Source organism: Lipotes vexillifer, unplaced genomic scaffold (assembly GCF_000442215.2).
Source record: "Lipotes vexillifer unplaced genomic scaffold, Lipotes_vexillifer_v1.1 scaffold413, whole genome shotgun sequence".
Classification (NCBI taxonomy): Eukaryota; Metazoa; Chordata; class Mammalia; order Artiodactyla; family Lipotidae; genus Lipotes; species Lipotes vexillifer.
This window is the reverse complement of record NW_006769725.1, coordinates 2,135,581-2,156,934: the sequence shown is the minus strand read 5'-3', so window position 1 is coordinate 2,156,934 and position 21,354 is coordinate 2,135,581. Positions and strand designations below refer to the sequence as shown.

General features: G+C 37.0%; 1 protein-coding gene across 4 annotated transcripts in view; it reads left to right on the top strand.

Annotated features, from left to right (window-relative positions):
* SNAP91 (synaptosome associated protein 91) overlaps nucleotides 1-21,354 on the top strand; it is a 162,944-nt gene that overhangs the window by 59,186 nt on the left and 82,404 nt on the right. For all 4 annotated transcript variants that reach the window (XM_007445890.1, XM_007445889.1, XM_007445888.1 and 1 more), the window contains 5 exons: nucleotides 693-786; nucleotides 2,427-2,538; nucleotides 10,521-10,627; nucleotides 14,563-14,604; nucleotides 20,201-20,271. In XM_007445890.1, the coding sequence (XP_007445952.1) occupies nucleotides 693-786; nucleotides 2,427-2,538; nucleotides 10,521-10,627; nucleotides 14,563-14,604; nucleotides 20,201-20,271 (426 nt within the window). The remainder of the gene's footprint in view (nucleotides 1-692; nucleotides 787-2,426; nucleotides 2,539-10,520; nucleotides 10,628-14,562; nucleotides 14,605-20,200; nucleotides 20,272-21,354) is intronic.

The following is a 21,354-nucleotide window of genomic DNA, read 5'->3' as shown; positions in this document are numbered from 1 at the left end:
TTCCCTACCATTGAGGTGGGAGAGACTGAAAGCTGCCATTATCAGCACAGTCACGTCACCTGGGCATTTTCCTCAGCTGTTTCACTCTGCTGCTTCTTGACCATCTCTGGATACAGGAGCTCCCTAAGAGGCCTGTGGGTGGGTGCAGGCTTCAGTGCCCCCTACGATGCACCCTTCAGTGCTAACCTCCAGTCACGTTCTCTACAGCTGGTTAAACTCAGCTCTTTTTGACCAAACTGCAAATCAGAATGCCTTTTTCTTCACTTGATGGTTAATAGTATAAATTCTGTTCCCAGTCCTACAGGTTTTGAAGACTTCCAGGACATGTTTTCTCTCTCTCTCTCTCTCAAAAACAAACAAACTGGGGTTTAGGAAACCTAGATTTTTAATACTAGTATTTCTGTTATAGATTTAGAAAAATCCATTCATAAATTCAGCTGGCCTCTTTTATCCAGACCACATTGCTTTCTTCCTGAGGGCAGTGCATAGAAAGCACGGCCTGTGTGGTTAAGGAATGCAAGTGGGTGAGAAGGAGTATAGAGAAGGGACCCAACCAAAGCCTCTTCACATCTCAGAATCATCCCAGGAGATTAACAAGGAAATAGGAGGAAAACAGTTTGGAACAATGCATGTGGTCTCAAATTTTCCACATACAAGTAAGTTTTACCTTTTTGGTTTTTGTTAAATTGTAGGGCTGATGGTGTCATGAGGATAATGGCTCCTGAGAAACTACTGAAGAGTATGCCCATACTACAGGGACAGATTGATGCACTGCTGGAATTCGACGTACGTATCTCACCAGAAAATGCTTCTTACACAGTCATGCTGCCTTTTATTTGAAGGTGGGCTGCAGATAAGGAATTTCCTCAAGAAACAGATTTAGGTCTCCCTCATATAGTTGAATTAGATGAACACTTAGTTTAGGCTGTCAGTGAGGAATAGAGGATTTTGGTTGTCCAGACTGTCAGAGAAGTTTACAGGTGTTTACTTCAGTCTTGGAAAACTACGAGTGGTGCATTCTTGGATCCCCATGTTCAGAGCAGAATGGTGGCCTCCTGTTGTGTTTGACAGAATAAAGTAGCTGCAGAACATACGTTCAGGCAGCTAAATACCCCAGCCTGCTATTAGAAACTATTTTATACAGTCTGTTTAAATGGCACCATCCATGGAAGAGAATTATTTTTGTTCTGTCATGGTCCTTCTTCCTGCCAATACCAATGTGGCTTGTCTCTTAAAACCAAACCTGTATCTTGACTGTGATGGTGGATACGCTAACTTACACATGCGATAAGATGATATAGAACTAAACATACACATAACGGGTAAAACGGGAAATCTCAGTAAGATGGGTGGATTGTATTGATATCAGTATCCTGGTTGTGATATTGTACTATAATTTTGCAAGATTTTACCTCTGGGAGAAACTGGTAAATAGTACATGGGCATCTCTATATTTTTCACAGTTTCATGTGGATTTGCAGTTATTTCAAACTAAACATTTTAATTAATGAAACATACCTGATTTGTGAAAATAAAATGTTCTGCCATGTAGGAAGATTCTTAACTCACATTGTTATCTTTCCTCTGTTTTGGTGGTTGCCTAAAACAAAGATTTTCCTCAAATATTAGTAACTAAAATCTCTGTTAAGATTATGGTTCTGTCTATCCTAGTCACAACACCCAACTCCTGTGAAATTTCATTTAAAGCAGCAAACCATCTTACTGCTTTTTGACAGATTTGACAGTAAGGACATCACTAGGTACATATGGAATTGCTTCTCTTAACTTTTTTTCTTATTATTCATTTTTCTTTGCTTTCCTTACCCTTAATGTTGGTACTGTCTTACTTAAAGGAGAAAAGAAGTCAGAAAAGGAAAAAGAGCAGAGCATGAGGAGTTGTGAGCAGGGATTGGGAAATGGAGAGGAATTATTCTTCTTTGTGCTAGTGATTAGAGTATTTGCTGGGTGGGTGAATACTATGAGTCTCCAGAATTATTTTAGGGGTAGCCGGCTAAGGTATGTTTTCCCTGTGCTAGGCTTCCTCTCTGAGTCACTGCAGGCCCCTGGAGCCTGAACCCTTCCACAGAGATCATTACACAGGGGAAGGGGAAGAATGTAATATGGCATAGTAAAAGCAACAGGAGTCCAGGTGTTCAAAAGTTGGATTTGATTTATCTGTGGATCATTAATCAAATAGAACGTATATATGTCTTATAATTGATAGGACTAACTTCATTGACTTAAATTGAAGCAAAAAAATAGGCAATCCAGTTTTTGATATTGGTAGTGTTACTCAAAGAGTTATGCAGCATTTGGTGAATATGAATGAATTTCATCGTAATCATTTGAGACTTCTTAACATGCTCTGAGAAAAATTGTCATTTGATGATCTGCAGTTAACTTATGAAATTTTCATCTGTTTCTAGGTACATCCAAATGAACTAACCAATGGTGTCATAAATGCTGCATTTATGCTTCTTTTCAAGGACCTTATCAAACTTTTTGCTTGCTACAATGATGGAGTTATTAATTTACTTGGTAGGTAGAACTACTGAATGGTGTCTGTGAAGAGAGACTGTATCAGAATGCAAAGATTTGGATGCTACAGACTTCATAAAAATCTAAATACACGGCTCATTCAGGTCACATTTCTGTGTGTGTTCTTATGTCGAGATTAAGTGCAGGGAATGGAAAGCATTCTAGGTATTTTCAGCAGAAAGAGACTTCATACAGGGATTTTGATGCCTCCAAAATTTTGGAATGACCGAAGGAGCAGGTTCTAGGCTTTGCCTTTTGGAATAAGTCCCATAATGATACATAACTGTTCCACTGTGCTGACAACTACCTCTGATGCCTCCCCTGGAGGTGCTCCTATTTTGATGTAGTTCTATACATCTCACTATCTTTCATTTGCCGTAAAGTGAAAATCAGATAGATACACTGCTTGACGTTTGGCGTACAGTAAAAGATTTCTTTCTGCTGACAAGGTCACCCCTTTCTGGGATATAATGATTCAGCAAACCACTTCCACCTAGTGCCAGTCTGAGAAAACATCTCTAAACCAAGCTTGAATTATTTTTTTTCCCCGCTGTCAGCTGGTCATAGGGATCTCCGCAGAGGCTATAGGCATGATTGGAGGGAGAAGTAACCGTCCAGAAGATGTAGGTATGCTGGGAGTATGAGCCACCTGTTCATACAACCTACATGGATATCCAGGCACTGCTCGAGGCTGATCACTTATATTACCACCTCCATTTGATGATGGAGTATATTTTTGCACTTGTCTAGCTTTATGGTTTGGTGTATAAGATATCGCTTGAGGTCTTATGATCACTTGGTATTCTCTGGTCAGAACTTCAGTCTCTAGAAGCAAGCCTAGAGCAGTTTTTCCAAAGGAGATCAGTTACTATCTGAAAAAGAAATGGCCCTGCTCCAAAGCGCTAGAGGCTTCTGTTGTATTTTCCTATTGGCATGTGCCAGAGTCGTCCTGCAGCATTTGGATCTGCTGTAGACACTTGCAGTGCCTTTAGCTCTGCAGGAACAAAGGCCTGAGTGGCCCCAGGTTGGAGCAGTTGCAGAGTCTTCCTTGAGCTGGGCCCTGCTTCCATCTGACACCATACACCGATACTCCGTTTAGAGCAGCACATGCACATGTTGTCTATGCTACCTCCAAAACCAAACAAAGCTCAGCAAAACTTTCGCCTGCATTTTCGTTACAGAGAGTGCAAGGTGAAGCAATGTGTCTTTCAGATGGAGGGGACCTTTGGACCCGCAGAAACTTCATTGATGTAGCAGGTCCCTGGGCTTTCATAGATTCTCTCTCCTTCCCCTTGACCTGCCTGTGACTTATTAGGCACCTAGCATACCTGAAATTCTTTCCCACCAGCCACAGTCAGCCTGATGTCATCAAATGTTATCCAGTGGCATTATGACAACCAGAGAGGTTAATATACTTGAATTAAGACGGTGGCCATGTACTGGCATCCCTGCCAGATGAAAGAAAACTGCTTCTGTTGGGCTGTGTTTACTGAGGTAGATACAAAAAACTTGCTAGTTTGATAGAAGCTTATCACATGTCAGCAACTGTGCTGATTTTATGCTGGAAAGGAGGACACATCTGGATCTCTGCAAGTAAGAATCATCACCTGATTAAGTTTCCAGTAACCTATAGTTCATCTCTAAGATTCACTCATCTTTTGCACAAACCAGGTATGCAAGTTAACTGGGAATATGATGGAATTGCTACCCTGTATCTTTGTAGAGATCATGAAACCGATGTGGGGATCCTGCTAGGTTTAAAGTATTTCTGTGTATTTCAAAGTATTTCATCTATGTACTCAGGAAACTGGGGAAATAACCACTGATAGTTTCATGCATCCACTGGATCTAATTTTTTTTAAATCTCCTAATCCCCAGAAAGCCTCCACTCAGATCGGTAGAAAATATAGTGACATTTTGGATCCCCAGAGACTAGCATCGGCTTAGAGTCTGTGTCCCTGAAAATTCTGGGTATGTCCCCTTTCCCATGTGCGTAGTCACTCTGGTAAATGTCCCTTTGCAGAAGAGTAGGAATAGATGCTTTTGGCTGTGTTTCAAGGCTCTTACTCAAGAATATCTGGAGGGCTTATTAAAATTGAGGTTGCTGGATACTAACTCAGAGTTTCTAACTCAGTAGGTCTGGGGTAGGGCCTGAGAATTTGCATATCTAGTGAGGGCCTGGATGGTGCTGGGTTTGGGGGGCTACAGTTTGGGAACCACTGTGTTAGATCCACTTCCAGATGTTCGGGCCAGCATTTTTTTTAACATCTTTATTGGAGTATAATTGCTTTACAATGGTGTGTTAGTTTCTGCTTTAAAACGAAGTGTATCAGCTATACGTATACATATATCTTCATATCTCCTCCGTCTTGTGTTTCCCTCCTACCCTCCCCGTCCCACCCCTCTAGGTGGTCACAAAGCATCGAGCTGATCTCCTTGTGTTATGCGGCTGCTTCCCACTAGCTATCTATTTTACGTTTGGTAGTGTATATATGTCCATGCCACTCTCTCACTTTGTCCCAGCTTACCCTTCCCACTCCCTGTGTCCTCAAGTCCATTCTCTACATCTGTGTCTTTATTCCTGTCCTGCCCCTAGGTTCATCAGAAGCTTTTTTTCTTAGATTCCATATGTATGTGTTAGCGTACAGTATTTGTTTTTCTCTTTCTGACTTACTTCACTCTGTATGACAGACTCTAGGTCCATCCACCTCACTACAAATAACTCAGTTTCGTTTCTTTTTATGGCTGAGTAATATTCCATTGTGTATATGTGCCACATCTTTATCCATTCATCAGTCGATGGGCACTTAGGTTGCTTCCACGTCCTGGCTATACAGGCCAGCATTTTCAATCGGTGCTTCTTGGCATGTTCACCCAAATTGATGAATTATCAGTGACATCAGAAAAACGAACATAATGGTCCTTCTTTACTGCTCAGAACCCTTAGAATTTATTTGAATTATCTAGATTTTTATCCGTTAGGATTGCCCGATTCAGGAGGAAAAAAATACAGGACGTCTCGTTCAGTTTGTATTCAGATCAACGTGAGTAACTTTTTTAGTATTAGTCCCATGGAATATCTGGGGCCTACTTATGCTAAAAATTATTTTTTACAATTTCAGTTTAACTCAGTGTCTTGTATTTTATCTGGCATCCCGACTGCCGACATGAATTTGCACAGTCTTACACTTCTTTTAGCATGTATGTTTTTTTCCTCTTGAGTCAGGCTTTGTACTTGTCTCCTGAGGACATGCTGGATTGCTGGGTTCTAAATCTCATTCTAGGTATTGAAGCAGTTGGCACAGGGAAGGGAGTAAGAAGTAGAGGGACAGAGCATGAGGAGAATTTTTATTCCCTCGTGGAAGGTGGGTTGATTACAGGATCTCCAAGCAATGCAGGACCAGCCTCTTCAGACTGAGAAAGAAAAGCCTTTTCCAACAAGGGTAGCTCATTTTGGTTTGAATCTACCCAAGTACTTTCCTTTCCAGTTTTCTTTTTCAATAAGAGTCCTAACTTTCACAAAGGAGACCATGTTGAAGCTGGAAATTTAACTTGCCCACATACATTATAATTCAGCAACTCACAAGATTAGACTCTCTGACTTTGGCGATGACAGCCCTGTGTCTGTAAGGATAAGATTATTTTAGGGCAGCTTGGAGTACTACAGTCTGACTGGAGCCTTGAGCCAGTCATTTTAAATCCTGTGTTGTCATTTTCCTTTTTAAGCTCTCCATGGAGTCGGGAGCAGCCGTCCACCCCACAGTTCCATCTACCTTGTTCTCGTCATTGTCTATCCCAGCAGCTGCTTGTTCTGATAAGCTCCATTCTAGGTGCTTATTTCAGAAAACCACAGGTCATAATTTAAGTAATTATTTTGCTCCTGTGCCGCACAGATTCCGAGAATCCTTCTCTACTAGTTGCAGGTGGTCATCACTGCCTTCACATTCTTTCAGGTTATCTATCTAATCCCAGATTCCTCCCTTTGACGTTTTTGAGGGTCTGATGTCTACAGCCTCTTCAGCCACCAAATACTGCGTCTATGCAAGAAACAGAAACCACTCTACGTATTCTAAGTAGAAAAGGATTCGAAACAAGGGGTTAGGTCTTCATTTAATTATGGGACGCCTACAGGAACTGGTTCTGGTCTCGGCCTCCTGAGATGCTCCTGAAGTAACCAGTTCTTGTGCTCTAGGGAAGCTACTGCTTGTGAGGCCACTACTTGAAAGTATGCTGAAACAATCTCGGCTGCCTTACAACACTAGGGAGCTGGAGAATGGACACTTAAAGCTATAACGCAGGGAGTAGGGAGTCAGATCAAGTGGCTGTGACTGTGACAGTTATTCCCTAAAGCCCAGGAACGCTGGAGGGTGACAGTGAAATGCTGTGAAAGATAGCTCACCCTTCAAGGATCTTATCACTTGCCATAGGAAACAGCTGTTCAGGTACAGGAAGCCTGCTGCTTCTGCCTCAGTTTCACCTTCCAGATCGCCCACAGGTCTGTCTAATGTGCAGAACTAAATTTGCATCCAGATCCCTGGCTTCTCATGAGTCTAGAAAAAGATAGAATGGAATTGGGTGAGCCAGTCACCAACGTCGAATACAGTGCCCTGGGAGGTTTTGCCTTTCCTGGGGAGAGATTCTTGCCCGTGGTGTGCAGTTCAAAACCACATCACCTTTGTTTCAGGTGAGGGAGTTTGGTGGCAAAAGCCAAGTAAGATAGACTTTTCCATTCGCTTTTGCTCACTGATCTTAATCTTCTTTACACCTCGTAACTGTGAGCTTTTGCTGAAGTTCATGTCCAGCCATCTGCTGTTTTGCTTTCTCTGTGTATTCTTCACTGAGAAACTTAGCATTTCCATTATGAGGAGTCTCACATCTATCCTTTCAGTCCTTCCCTTCCTCCTGAGCTTCAGTCTTGCACGTCTGCTTATTTGTCGACACTTAAATTTAAATACTGTGTTCTTACCTCAAACTTTGAGTTGCCCACTGACTAAAATCTGTGCCAGTCAGAAATGAAGTTCTGTTGATTCATTCTCATCCTCTCTCCCCAGTGTACCCCCGCTTCATCCCCACTTCTGCTTCATGAACATTGCACTTAATGTCTTTACCATTGATTTAGCAATTAAAGATGTTAAGTCATGTGACTCTCCTCTGTTATTGTCTTGAACACTCCTTAAATGCTGCTCTGCTTTACTTTATGTTGACTTTACAGATGGAGTGTATTAAGCATGCATTTTCTCCTTACATTAAAATAATAAACATTCAATGTATTTTTTTTTATTTCATTTAATTTGAAAAAGAGAGTCTCTTGCCTAAGATTAGGAGCAGAAAAGGAGTTGTACCTTTTCATATTAGAGACCTAACCTTTCAAAAGTGGTGGTTGTACATTCTGGCCTCACGACACTGTGGTGTTGAGTGGCTTTCATTCAGCATTGTCAACTTGCTCTTGTAAAAGTTAACACTCTAGAAGAGAAGTATACGCAGTACCCCAAGTGTTTTGAGACAGGTCTGTTTTTTGTTTGTTTACTAACTAAGCACTGGGAATTAACTTTATAAATATATCATGGGGGAGTCTCAGTCAAGGACTTCATGACCAGTTCTCTACATCTAATGTTGGAATCAACAGTGGTGCAAATCTTAGCAAACATTTTATCACTGTACTGAAACTCTGACGCATGAATAAGATGCTTCCCTTACTGACTGGTGGTCGTTAGTAATAGCTTACATGCAAGGTCTCAGTTTGTTTCACAGGGATGAGATACCTTTTCATCTGGTTCTTTTCCTTGGACAGTTATTCTGCAAAAGCCAGTACTAATATGACAAGGGAATTTATCAACACTTTATAAAGATTCACGTTACAAATGTCAATATTTGATCATTTCAGATACTGAAAATCACCATGTTATCTTTATTATGAAAGAAAGAGACTCATTTCTGGGTGACCCATCCCCTCCGTTAAAAGTGTTAATTTCTCTGGTCTCTTAAGGGGGTGAGGGAACTTTACAGCTTTGCATTGTTCAGTATATGTTGCTTTTCTATGTCATCACCACTGTTACAGAAACACTTACGAGATTATAACCTAAAACCATCATTACTGAAAACTCTTTTGTTGCTGAATCCTAAATTACCACAAAAGATACAAACAACTTAAAAAGCATCCAGAGGAGACAAAAAAACACTGCTTAAAATTTTGATGCGTTGGTTCTAAGAGGAGATTGAGATTATTCAGTTTGATTTCTCTTTTTGTGTTATCACTGAAGATCTGATTCAAAGAAATAAACTTCTAGTAAAGAAAAGTAATTTAGACACTTGGAAGAAATTGTTTATGTGAAGATTGTTTAAAAAGAAAGAAAGGTGTTTTTTACCAGAATAAGTCCTAATTTTCAAAGGTTTAAACTGAAAAGATTTGTTCCCCTATAACACCATATTTCTGTCTCTAGCTTAGAAGACAGGGTGGGTGGACAAAGAAAGTATATTTAAATTTGGCCATTTTTTTTTTTTTTTTTTCTTGCGTTATGCGGGCCTCTCACTGTTGTGGCCTCTCCCACTTGCGGAGCACAGGCTCCGGACGCGCAGGCTTAGTGGCCATGGCTCACGGGCCCAGCCGCTCCACGGCATGTGGGATCTTCCCGAAACGGGGCACGAACCCGCGTCTCCTGCATCGGCAGGCGGACTCTCAAGCACTGCACCACCAGGGAAGCCCAAATTTGGCCATTTTTTAAAAGACCCACTTTCCTCTCAAATCCTAACAACTAGAATACATTATGTGTTTGTTTTCTTGATCTTTTTGCTTCCCTCGAATACCCTACAGGGGAGGTCCATGTTAAAAGTAAAATTACCAAAAGACTGTCAACAGAAGGTAATGAGTAGCTACCCTCAATAATTAGTTCTTTGTGTAATTATATATTATTAAACCTTTCATGAGAAAATTAAAAATACTTTTGAGGTAGTAAAATTACATGCCGAATGAAATCCATAACTTTCAAATGTGAGAGAGCATAAAAGTAGCATATGTTTGACCGTGTGCAAATATGAAATAATGAAGATACTGAGCCATCAGTTATGATCCACTGATCCAGGGAGCTATTGTAGACACTGGCCGACTGTGTCTCCATCCGCAATGTCGATAATTTTTGACTGAATGAATGGATGAATGACTGGCTGGGGAAAGCACTGTTAAAATGCTAGTTTTCTTCAAAACATGTATGGAGAAAATACACTCTCATACTACATTTATAATTCATAATTCTAGTCTTGGGAGGCAGAAGAGAGCAGCAGAAGACCCTTTGTTTTTCTGTCTAGAAAGCTAAAAGTTGAGAAAATACACTCTCATACTACAATTATAATTCATAATTCTAGTCTTGGGAGGCAGAAGAGAGCAGCAAAAGGACCCTTTGTTTTTCTGTCTAGAAAGCTAAAAGTTGAGAAAGACGATACGATTATAGACTAGAAGGGACGAAACTCCACTATTTTATAACAAAAAGACATAATGTTTGAAAGAAATAGTTGATGACCAGTAAAAGCAAGTATCACTTATATGGAGTGTAGACAATTTAAAGAATTCTTTAATTCAGGGAAGTTTATAGATTATTGCTTTATAATATATAGATTATTGCTTCATAGTGAACTAGTAAGAAAATAAGGATGCCGTAGGGTGCAGTTTTAACTTCTGAGATTGTTATCAGCGAGAATTTGATGCAGTTTTCTGAAACAGAGTATTACGATATATGTATCATGAAGTATACCTGTTATGACAATTAATATATTCTTCTACTTTAGCTGTATGTGAGACGCCTTAGAACATAACACCTTTCCTAAACTACTCAGACCTCACTTGTTTAGGTGTTTTTAATATTTCCCATAAGTTTTAGTGCCAAGTGTTTTGATTCAGACATTAAAGTTGTTAAGTAATAGTATCAATGTAAGCTTAGAAGAAGATTGAATATAATACACTTTTCGAAATGCTTATCTATCTCTTCTAGAAAAGTTTTTTGAAATGAAGAAAGGACAATGTAAAGATGCTCTAGAAATTTACAAACGATTTCTAACTAGGATGACACGAGTGTCTGAATTTCTCAAAGTTGCAGAGGTAAGTAATATTAACACATGTATCTGGAGTAAACGGTAGAGTTCATAATCTGGCAAGACATTCTGCCACAGAGTCACAGGTTATTCGGGTTGGAAGTGGCCTTGGAAGACATTTCATCCTGCTTCTCACCCAGAGCTGTGCTCTGCACTCTTGCTTTTCAATCAGAAGATCATCCTGTGTCCAAATAAAAGTTTCATGGATAATGAGCTCACAGCTTTGCAAGGTGGTCTGTCCCTCCATCTCACCTCATGGCTGTCCTTGATTGTGAGAAAGTGCTTCCTTTGTATTGAACTGTAGGAAAAAACCCTTAGAAAAGTCTGTCCATTGTTCTTAGTGTGGAAACGATAAACCCTGACTTTTCTTACTTTGTCAAAATGATTTCAATTCAAGGAAAAAAGAAAACAAAGTGTAATTAATTCTATAAAGTTTATAAATTGTGTCTTAAGGATGTCTCTTTATACGTAATCACAATAACTGTGTAACCATATAGTTGTTGTTCCTGAGGTTATCTGTAAATTGGTGTCTTAGGAAATCCAATGATTGACTCATAGTGGAAATTATGACATTTTATTACATTCCTTTGTCAGGGTGACAAATGGGTTCTTATCTTGCTTGTCAATTAACTGATTTCTAGGGCTGACTGAAGTGTTTTGTGGGAAGGGTTCTAAAGCTCACCAGCAAGGCATAAAATGCTGTGGACGTGGGACATTCATGCCATGTTTTTGCTGTTTTCGCCATTTTCAGAATATAGCACAAGAACAGACATTTTATACACATAGTTTCAAAAGCACTCTAGTCCAAGCATTATTCTTCAAGTTTCATGTATTCACAGGAGTGATAATTGTCATATTTAAATTCCAAGACCAAAATAATCTTGCAAAATACTGTCTCTTGAGCTTAGATTCATACAGTTTATAATCAGAGTTTGTTAAAAAAAATGAATATGGGAAACAAAAGGTAAAGATTAGCTTAATAAATTACATATACGTTAAAGCATATTCATGTATATTTCCATGGGTTTATTGATGTTGGTGGCCTTTAAGGAAGGATAGAATTGCTTGAAACTTTTGCTGCTACACAAGTTTTATTTTTTGTATTTAATATGATTTCCCCATGGTTCAACTGTAATTATCAATGTAATCTCGCAAAATTTGCCTAATTTCTTTCTGTGAGAGGATCAATTATAGCTAAACACTCAGGGAAGAAGATTATTTCACTGTTTGATTAATTCCTGATGCACACGCTTCCCAGTGTTCCCATCTGATGTTGTGTATATCGAAAAAGTAAAGAGCTGGACGTGTTACAATTTGGGGTAAATATTTCTCTAATCAACATAATAAAGCTGGGCTCAAGGTCTCCTTGAGAAAAAGGGTGCTTATATATCAGTTCCTTCTATTCTTACACGTAAAATTTTACTTTGTGTCTCTTGATAACTCGTGTTATCACAGGCCCATTTCAGGCTGCTGAGAAGGAGATATACAGAAATTAGATGTCATTTTGAGAGTTTGTCTTTAAACAACATAATAATAAATATTTGAATTTTATTCAAACATTATGACTAAGACTTTTTATAGAATGGATACTAATTTACAAAATTATTTTTAATAGAATAAACATTAATCGCAATGGGTTAACCATTAGTGTTTTCTTTCACATTTAAATCGCGTTGTTCATAATTTAAGCACTAACTGTTTGGATACCAGTGTCGAATGGTTTGGTTATGATTGGTAAATACAGAAAATTTTCAACAAATATACGAAGCTTCTCTTTTCTACCAAGCAGTGCTTGTGTGGTGTACATATGTATGGACTCCTACCCAATAAGCTACCCTGTTGTTAATACCATTTGCTTAAAGAATGTGTAGATGACTCGCAAGAATGTTGTTTTTAAAATACAACTTTGTATATAGGCTATATGGCGAATGTCAACATTAAGTTTCCCATCGTATTAAAAGAAATGTGGAGTAATTGAATAATTCCTATGGATATATTCAAATTTTGCAGAGGAATTGCTTAAAGTACAGAAAACTTCCTGTGCTTTGAATTCTTATACTGAAGTTTCCTAAAGCAGACAACGGAAACTTTGTAAAATGGTTATTTTACAAGTAATAGGCATGTCTGCTAAATGCACTTACCTTTTATAGAACTAAACTGTTCTTAATTTGCTATTCCAAGGTAAATACCAACTCATAGGAGTTACGTCTCCCAGAATACTTGCAGACAGAAAGTGATGAGATTTCTGTAATACAGTCACACTTCATCTCCATTCTCCAGCTTCATTGTGGTTCAGAAGTCCAGGACAGTAAGAATAGCAATGTAAAGGAAGAATTCCTTTAACAGAGTTACCCACTTAATAGAATCGCATCACCTTTTAAGGAGGTGATTCCAATATTAGGGACCCATAATGCTTTAATTTAAAAAACACTGACTTCATTCATATTCATATTTATTTTAATGGATCATCTCAAGAGGTATTGAAATATGGAAAAGACATAAGACAGCCCCCAGCAAAGGATTATCATCCCAAAATGTTAATAGGGCCAAGGCTGAGAAACGCTGCTTTATTTTGTATTTTTTTTAACATCTTTATTGGAGTATAATTGCTTTACAATGGTGTGTTAGTTTCTGCTTTATAACAAAGTAAATCAGCTATACATATACATATATCCCCACATCTCTTCCCTGTTGCGTCTCCCTACGCTGCTTTAGATATAGAAAAGGCACAGGAAAGAAGTTAGCTCAGCATTTGACACACAAGTGGACTTGGCCCTCTCCAGTTTGCCTTATTGTCTTTCAGGAGCCGACACTTAGGCTTCCTGTATTTGCTTCCACATTTCCATCAGCATAATGAAGCACTTCATTTTTCACAGAGAGACTTGGGTTAACCCGCTTTGTTTCTTTAAGCCTCAATTTCATCATTTATGTAGAACGAGAGAATGAAGTTATGATTTGTATTTTTCCCCAGCTTTTTATTTTGAATAATTGTCAAACCTACAAAAGAGTTGATAAGCATGTATAGTGAACACCTGTGTACTCTCCTCATTGATTCACCTTTATTAATATATTCCCATACTTGCAGTCTTGATAGCACTTTCTTTTTCTGCCCCTCCCTCCCTCCCTTCTCTTCCTTCCCCAAGCTACCAAAATTTAAAATTCACGTTTGCTTTTATCTAGTAATTCCACTTCTACAAATGTGTCCTACAGATGTGTCCACACAGGTGCAAAGTGATGTGTGCAGCATTGCTTGCAATGGCAAGGGATTGCAAGCAACTTAAATGTTCATTAATAGGTGACTTGTTAAATAAATTATGAGACAAGGAAGCTGTTTAAAAATGAGGAAATTCTGTGTATTAATATGGATATAGTTCCAAGATGTATTGTTAAATGAAAAGTATAATCCCAGTGTATATAATACACTAATATTGTATAATAATGTGGGAAATAGCTATGGATTTACTATTTCCTTGGATATGCATAAAGAAACTCTGGAAGGATACATCTTGGATGTCACAGTGGTTCTCTCTGTGTGAGGAAGGGTGGAAACTACACCCTGAACAAGTTATTAAAATTCAGTGAACATTCCCTGTCCAGAGGACTGACTGGGCATAATTAACAATTTAAATTTAGTCCAAGCTTTTTTAAAAAATTTTAGTTGCCATTAACCATGGAGGAAACCTTTTACACTTCAGTTTCCTAAGTTCTTTTTTCAGGTTCTAGCAAAATTCTGTACCTTTGTTATATCTATATTGCCAAAATCATTGCTCTTATATTGAGTGGAAAACTCCACAAAAAGCACATATTCAAAGTGAGATTGATATATATATATAATAATTATTATTTTATACAAAGATTGAGCTGTGGTTTTAACTAATTCTCTAGGTGATCTAAGAAATTAATTTTTAAAAACCTATTAAGTAACTTTTTTTTAATCCGCAGCAAGTTGGCATTGATAAAGGTGACATTCCTGACCTCACACAGGTAAGTGATTCTCTGAGTGAAAAATTCAGTATGCATGAAATTATTAATCCATAGTTTACCATAAATGGTCTTACCTAGGGCAGAGGCTTGTAAGCATTTAATGCATTTTTGAATGTAGGCCAACCACTTTTCTTGGAAATCATTCTAACTTACTATTTCTTTTTTAGCTATTAAATATATTTCTGGAGATAATATGAATATTTTCCTACTCTTATAAAATCGTTTCCTCTTTAAAGGCAACGGTATTTAATTATTGAGCTCGTTTTTTCATTCTTAAACTTGAATCAAAAGGAAGCCTTGAAAAATGTTTAAAAAGTGTTTTATCCATGAAACGTGACTATTCATAGGCATGTAATCAGAACATTTGAACTGTTCTTCCTGCTGCTTCTCCTAGTTTTCAACATGTCCCAGGGATGGAGGAGGGGCACGAATAGCGAGAACACTGATGTTGTAGTTCTACTGTTCAATACACTGATTTTTGTCTCCCCTGTGAAGAGGAGGAATTTCTATATGCAAAAGAACCTTTTCTTAAAAAATAGTAGTGGTAGATGAGTGATTTTCTGGGGACTATCTAGGAAGCAAAAACAATAGTAGAGCTTCCTTATCAATCCTTTTATCTGTTAAGAGGCTACATTGTTCGACTCCTTGGATGTAGAATCAAGATCATTCACATGTGCAGAATTACTGTAGGACCTTTCTCATAATTGGCAAGAACTATTTTTGTTTAATCAACTTGTCATTCTGCTATGGTAAATTTCTGTTCCAAACATGTTCTTTAACTAGAAATAGATGATAGGAGAGAGTTAAGAACTGCTACCATATATACCAGTAATGAATATATGAGTTTTCTGTCTTTGCAAATAAAAAAAAGTTATTGTAATTGAAGAAAATTGTCATAATGAAAAGGTTACCCATTTTTAGTAGTATCAAAATGTGTTTAATAATTTATTATCTTTATTATCCCTTAAAATGTTTCTATATTTAAATGTTAACCTTAAATTTTTATTAAAAATTAGGGAAACCCAAAGTAATGGTCTCTGTATTTACATTAAATACCAAAGAATTAAATACCAAGAATTCTTCATAAATAAAATTTGCAGAACAATTCAGAAAATGATGGCATTGTATTTTTTTATTTAAAAGTTGGGGGAAAGTGCCTTCTAATAGACAGAATATTAGTATAAAATATATCTGCTACTATGAGAAAATAGTGTTCTTTGACCAGGTGCATACCTAAATAAGATATTGGAATCATCTTGGATATGGCTAAAAATTGTGTGCATAAAATACTATTAAAATTTCTTTATTAGATTATAATCTAATAAAGATTTATTAATTTTGTACCACTGTAATAAAAAGCAAAGAAAATCACTGTGCTTTCATTTTAAATTATTTAGTTATTTACATTATTAACATTAACATTTACATTGCAGTTTTAAAAAATAACCCAACTACATGTTAACCTAAAAAATGTAGATATTGAAATATTTAACTCAATGAATAGCTTTTAGAAATGGTAAATCATCTTTATTTCAACTGTATAGACTGCTCTCACCATGGAACAGAAGTAAAACTAGTCATGTTGTTAGAGAGGCTGGCAGGTTAAGAAGAAAATAGGTCCTCATTTATCTCAGTTTGGGCAGAGTCTGAAGGGAGATAAAGGTTTAAAAGGATACTTAAATACCTTTCTGTTTTTAAAATTAGAAAATTATAGCATATCATTGACAGATTTACATACTTGGCTTTAGTTTTTAATGATACTGTTATATTCATTACAGTTTATATAATCTTCTCTCAAGAAGTCCAGAGGCATAATATTTTATGTAATGATGTATGTTCTGTGTTGTTATAATTTGGGGAACAGAGACCCATTCTTAAAGAAGATAAAATCTTACTCTGGGTCTAGTAGAAAGCGATTCTGTAGTAGAGATTCATTAGACACTGGTAACATTCTATCCTCTGCTTTTGTTAGACTTGAAGAGCCACATAGACTTCAGTATTAACATTTATTTTGAAATTATCTCCTTATTAAAAAAATCCTCTAGTTCATTTCTCCAGGGTATATTTAAATCTCAATTCAAAAGTTTTGTGTGCTTCTGAAATTTCTTAATAAGTTACTTAATTGTGATTTCTGTTGGGTTCATGAGCAGCAGAGCTAAACACACTCCCTAATTTTTTATCTAGAACCCTTCCACACGTCTCACTGGAGCCTGTCATTGAGCTGGGGCTTTAGACCCACTGTGACAGTCTGGTCAGACAGAAGCTGGAATGTGAGCTGTTCTAGGGTTAGTCCTTCAGATAGTGTTAGACAAGAACTAATCTGGAGATGGGTCAGAAATGCCAGGTAGTGTGGACTCTGTTTGAGACCTGTGAGATTGGGTTCAACTCTCTGCCAGGCTTCTCTGTGGCTGCCATGGCCACTGAATCTAGCCGTGGCGATGAACAAAAATAGCCAGCAAGGAAGAGGATTAAAGAGATGATGGGGACCAGAAGGGCTACCTATTGACTGGGAGGAGGGAAAGGCTGCTCCTAACTGAGAAAGGATTAGAATTCCTCTTGCAGCAAGATGAAACAGAGGGATTGAATGGATGTCTTTCTGGTTAGAAAATGTACAGTAAATACCAGTGTGGTCATCTGTAACCCTTTTAAAATTGTGTATATAATATCATCATAACAGCATTTTAAATGATTTATAAATACCAATGAAAAACATTTTTAAACACTCAGAAGTACTGTATTGAATAAGAAGTGAATATGATATCAGAACTGAAATATTCCTCCTCAGCACTTTCCAATGGTCTCTTAGATCTAATAAGCAAAAAACTTGAATGACCTTTTGGTTGCTTTTTATTTCCATTTGTTTTTAATGATGCTTTAGGATCTAAAGCATCTGAATTGTAGATGGATGCTTCCTTTTTGATCCTGTACTCACAATCACCTATGAATTTGTTTCAAGAAAAGGATTTTCAAAATATTATTTCCTGTTTGGTGTGTGTTCCGAATTTAATATATCTCCATTTATGAAAAACATCTTAGGTTTTGATGTCAGGAATTCTGGTTGATCTGAAAACTACTGGTAAAGAAAAGTCTCCTTTTAAAGACTGTACCACTGATGAATCGGTAACCATGATATATCACTGTTATTTATTAGCTTTCACAAGCTGCCTCTTGTTCTTTGGGTTGGTATTTTCACCTGATTGGTCTGTTGACTTCAGCATTATTTAAAATAAGCAACTAAAGATACTGATAATTATACTAAAGTTCCTTTTACAACAGCAGAGGCATTCTCAAAGTTTTGCCCCTTGGAAATTTGAGACAGTTTGCATTCTTGTCTGCTGCATGCCAGGCTGTGCTCAGTGCCATAGATAGAGCTCAGAAGGCCAGTATTCCTACACTCAACGAACTTTGCTATCAAAGTAGTTTTTTTCCCTCCAAAAATGTTTGAGGAGTTTATTTCTGTTAGATTTCACATGCCCTAATAAGAGATATAGATGATGAAGCATTTTTAAACTTCTAAGCTAAAATGCTCCAAACTTAATTTTATGTGCAATGCATTGCAAAATAACAGCTCTTAAAGACAAAGTCAGTTTTGTAGTCTGTGTTCTTGGTCACGTTCTCTCAACTATTGTGATTTTAGTGACTACTACTTTAATTTTTTTCTTAAATTATTAAGAAACTTTACAAAAAGAATGAAATTGCAAACTATCATCCTAGTTTTTGGTTTTTTTGTTTTACATAATTAAGAAACTATATAGGAAAAAACACTCCTTCTTTTGTTACCCCATACTGTTCTCTATTTTATAACTATAAATAACACTTCTTAAACAGGTTTAGCACAGAATCACATTTCTTTTACATTGCATTTAATATTCAGAGGACCTAAGTCTTCCAACTGCAGAGAGGTTCTATGGCTTGATATATTTTTCCTTACTATGATCCCAATGAAAAGAATGGAAACCGAAAACGTTAAAGTTATGTGCCCGGGCCTCCTAGGTTCCATTATTATGAAAATTATAATTATTACTATTATGACAATTATAATGGAAGTTCTCAGGTGTGAATTCATCTAAAAATTGTTAAGCCATTTCTGTCTTCTTCCTTTTAAAGTTACAATACACATTCTGTTTATTAAGTGAGCGCATCTTAGTTAGTTTACAATTTTTCTATAGAGCAAAATTTCCTTTATCTCTTAAAAATTCACTTTAAAACCTAGAAGTATACCCCTAGTTGTAGTTTACTGGAATTTTCTAAGTCACCTTTTACCTGAGCTATATTAAGAATTCTAATTTTTATAACTTTCAAAATTTATTATATCTCCTGAAAGTCATTTTTTCTACTCCACAGTAATTAACTTTTTATATAACGTTCACAGGGCTGTCCCTTTCTACCCTACCTTTGTCACTTTGATCAAGTTAATATTTTTGTTCACTTACTAATTTATATTTATAAATTTATGTGTGGCTCACTTTGTAATTTACACGTACAATAATCTCACATAATTATATATGTAATAATGTTATTGTTAAGGCAGTATGTGAGTCTATTAGTGAAATGAAAATGAGTATTAAATGTACTACATAATTTTAATAAGAATTTTATTTTCATTTGTCATTATAGGTGCAATGTAAAATGTACAGTTACACTATTTTAGCAGTTAGCATAGTTACTTTAAGTCCCTCAAAATTAATTTTATATTAATTCTAAGAATAATTGTCAAAATTAAATGTATCTATAAATGTTATGCCAGCCTTTGAATGCCTGTGCTGCTGTTAAAGTCTAACTTGGGTTAAGATTATTCGAGAAAGGTGAAGGTAAATTTCTAATGCTTGAGGAATAGATGGGGTGGAATATTTATACGAACCTTTTATTTCTTCTCCTAATATACAGCAAAATGCCATCACTTTATATTGCCTAAAATATGATAAAAACATTCAGGTACTTCTTAAAAAAAGTGGTGAAATGTATTAAATTTGCCAAAACACAGTAGTCTGTTATAACATTAATATTTGCTAAAGTTACTTTATTATGTATAGAAATTACATAGCTCAATAATAAGAAAATCTTAATTGTGGTTGACTATTAAAGTTGTATTTTTTCCCCACAACTCTCACTTACCCTCTCTTTTTTAATAAAGTAGTAATTTTCCCTAATATTTCAGTCAAATATGGATAAGTGAGATTTTACTGTATTTTCATATTTCTGTAAGTTTGTATTTGGGCACTTATATTTTTGACTTGGATACAAATACCTTTACTTTTTCCACTGTGGTCTTATGGAAACATATGGTGAACTTGATTTAATTGAGTTTACTATATTTAAGTAATATCTTAGTAAAAGTCTATCCAATGTCATTTCTACACCGAAACCACACTGTAACACTGTTTGTTATGCAGTGAAGTTAAGTATATATATGATGGGCCTGTTTGAGATTCTGTGGAATTTAAATATCTAAGTACCAAAAGACCCTGGAATGAAATTATCTCCCATATGTATTAGGGTGCCCAGACCTGCACTATACAAAGTTACAGTGATGTTCCAGTGTATTTATTTTGAGAGAAAGCGATGCAGACATTTATTTTTTACTTTCTTATTGTAGGCTCCCAGCAGTCTTATGGAGACCCTTGAACAGCATCTAAATACATTAGAAGGAAAGAAACCTGGAAACAAGTACGCATTAGTTGTATATTCTAAATAAGATGAAAAGTACTAGAGTCATTCTTTATACAGTGAGATTCATCACAGTACTACCATTTTAGGGTATGCTTTATTGTAATTATCCTGAGTTCCCTCAAAACCCCTACCCTTCCCATTAACTTACGACATCATGACCCCATTATAGGTAATCTATCTGCAGGCTAATTCAGCAAACTAGTAGGTTGTACCTGTGTTGGCTGGACTTGCTGATTTATTTATTATTTTGCCCTCAGAAGGGACTCACAATCCTCAGAAAAAGAATTGCTCGTGCTAAAACTTGAGACTGTCGTCATTGGGAACCCAATTTCCCAAGCAGCCTTGAACACTCTGTTATGTTACCGACCCTACTGTGAAAAAACAGAGCCTTCAGGAATGGCTTTCTGGACTTCAGACTTTCCCCAGGAGGACCCTTCGGCATGGCATGCTGCTGACACTTGACAGTTATTTTTCTAGACAGAGTAGCAGTTGAGCAGCGATAAGTGTAGTTTTAGTAGACTTTCAACCTTTCTGTTTGGACACTTAGATTTTTGACCATTTTTCCTGACTGCATGCCAAAAATGGTCAGGTTCCATTTTTGTCTTCTCTCCAGCCGGGGTCATACTTGTCGGTTCACAAGACCTGGTACTTTCCCGTCTTTGTACCTCACTCAGAGTGTAATTCTCCTAATCTTGGGCGCCTCCCCTCCTTGTCTCTGCGTGCGTGCATTTTACACATCCTGGGAGGGCCATCTCATGAGGGCTTCCTTAATCATGCACCACACTGTTTTATGACTGTCCTCCCCACCTCCCCTGCCCTGACATGTGGTCTAAATGGATTTTCTGATTCTTAAGGTCAGGGACTATTTTATCCTTCATTATCTCCACCTGAAAACATAATGTAGCTCTCTCTACAGAGTCAGCTTGAAATCTGTTTTTGTTGGTGATCCCAGCTTTATGTTGATTCTGTTTAGATCGACAGCAGAAATTGGTAGAGACAGCCCGTGAACTGCTCATTGCAGGGCTATAGGCTGATCGTGGATTTTACCTGTAATACAGCTATCAAAATGCACCTCCTTTC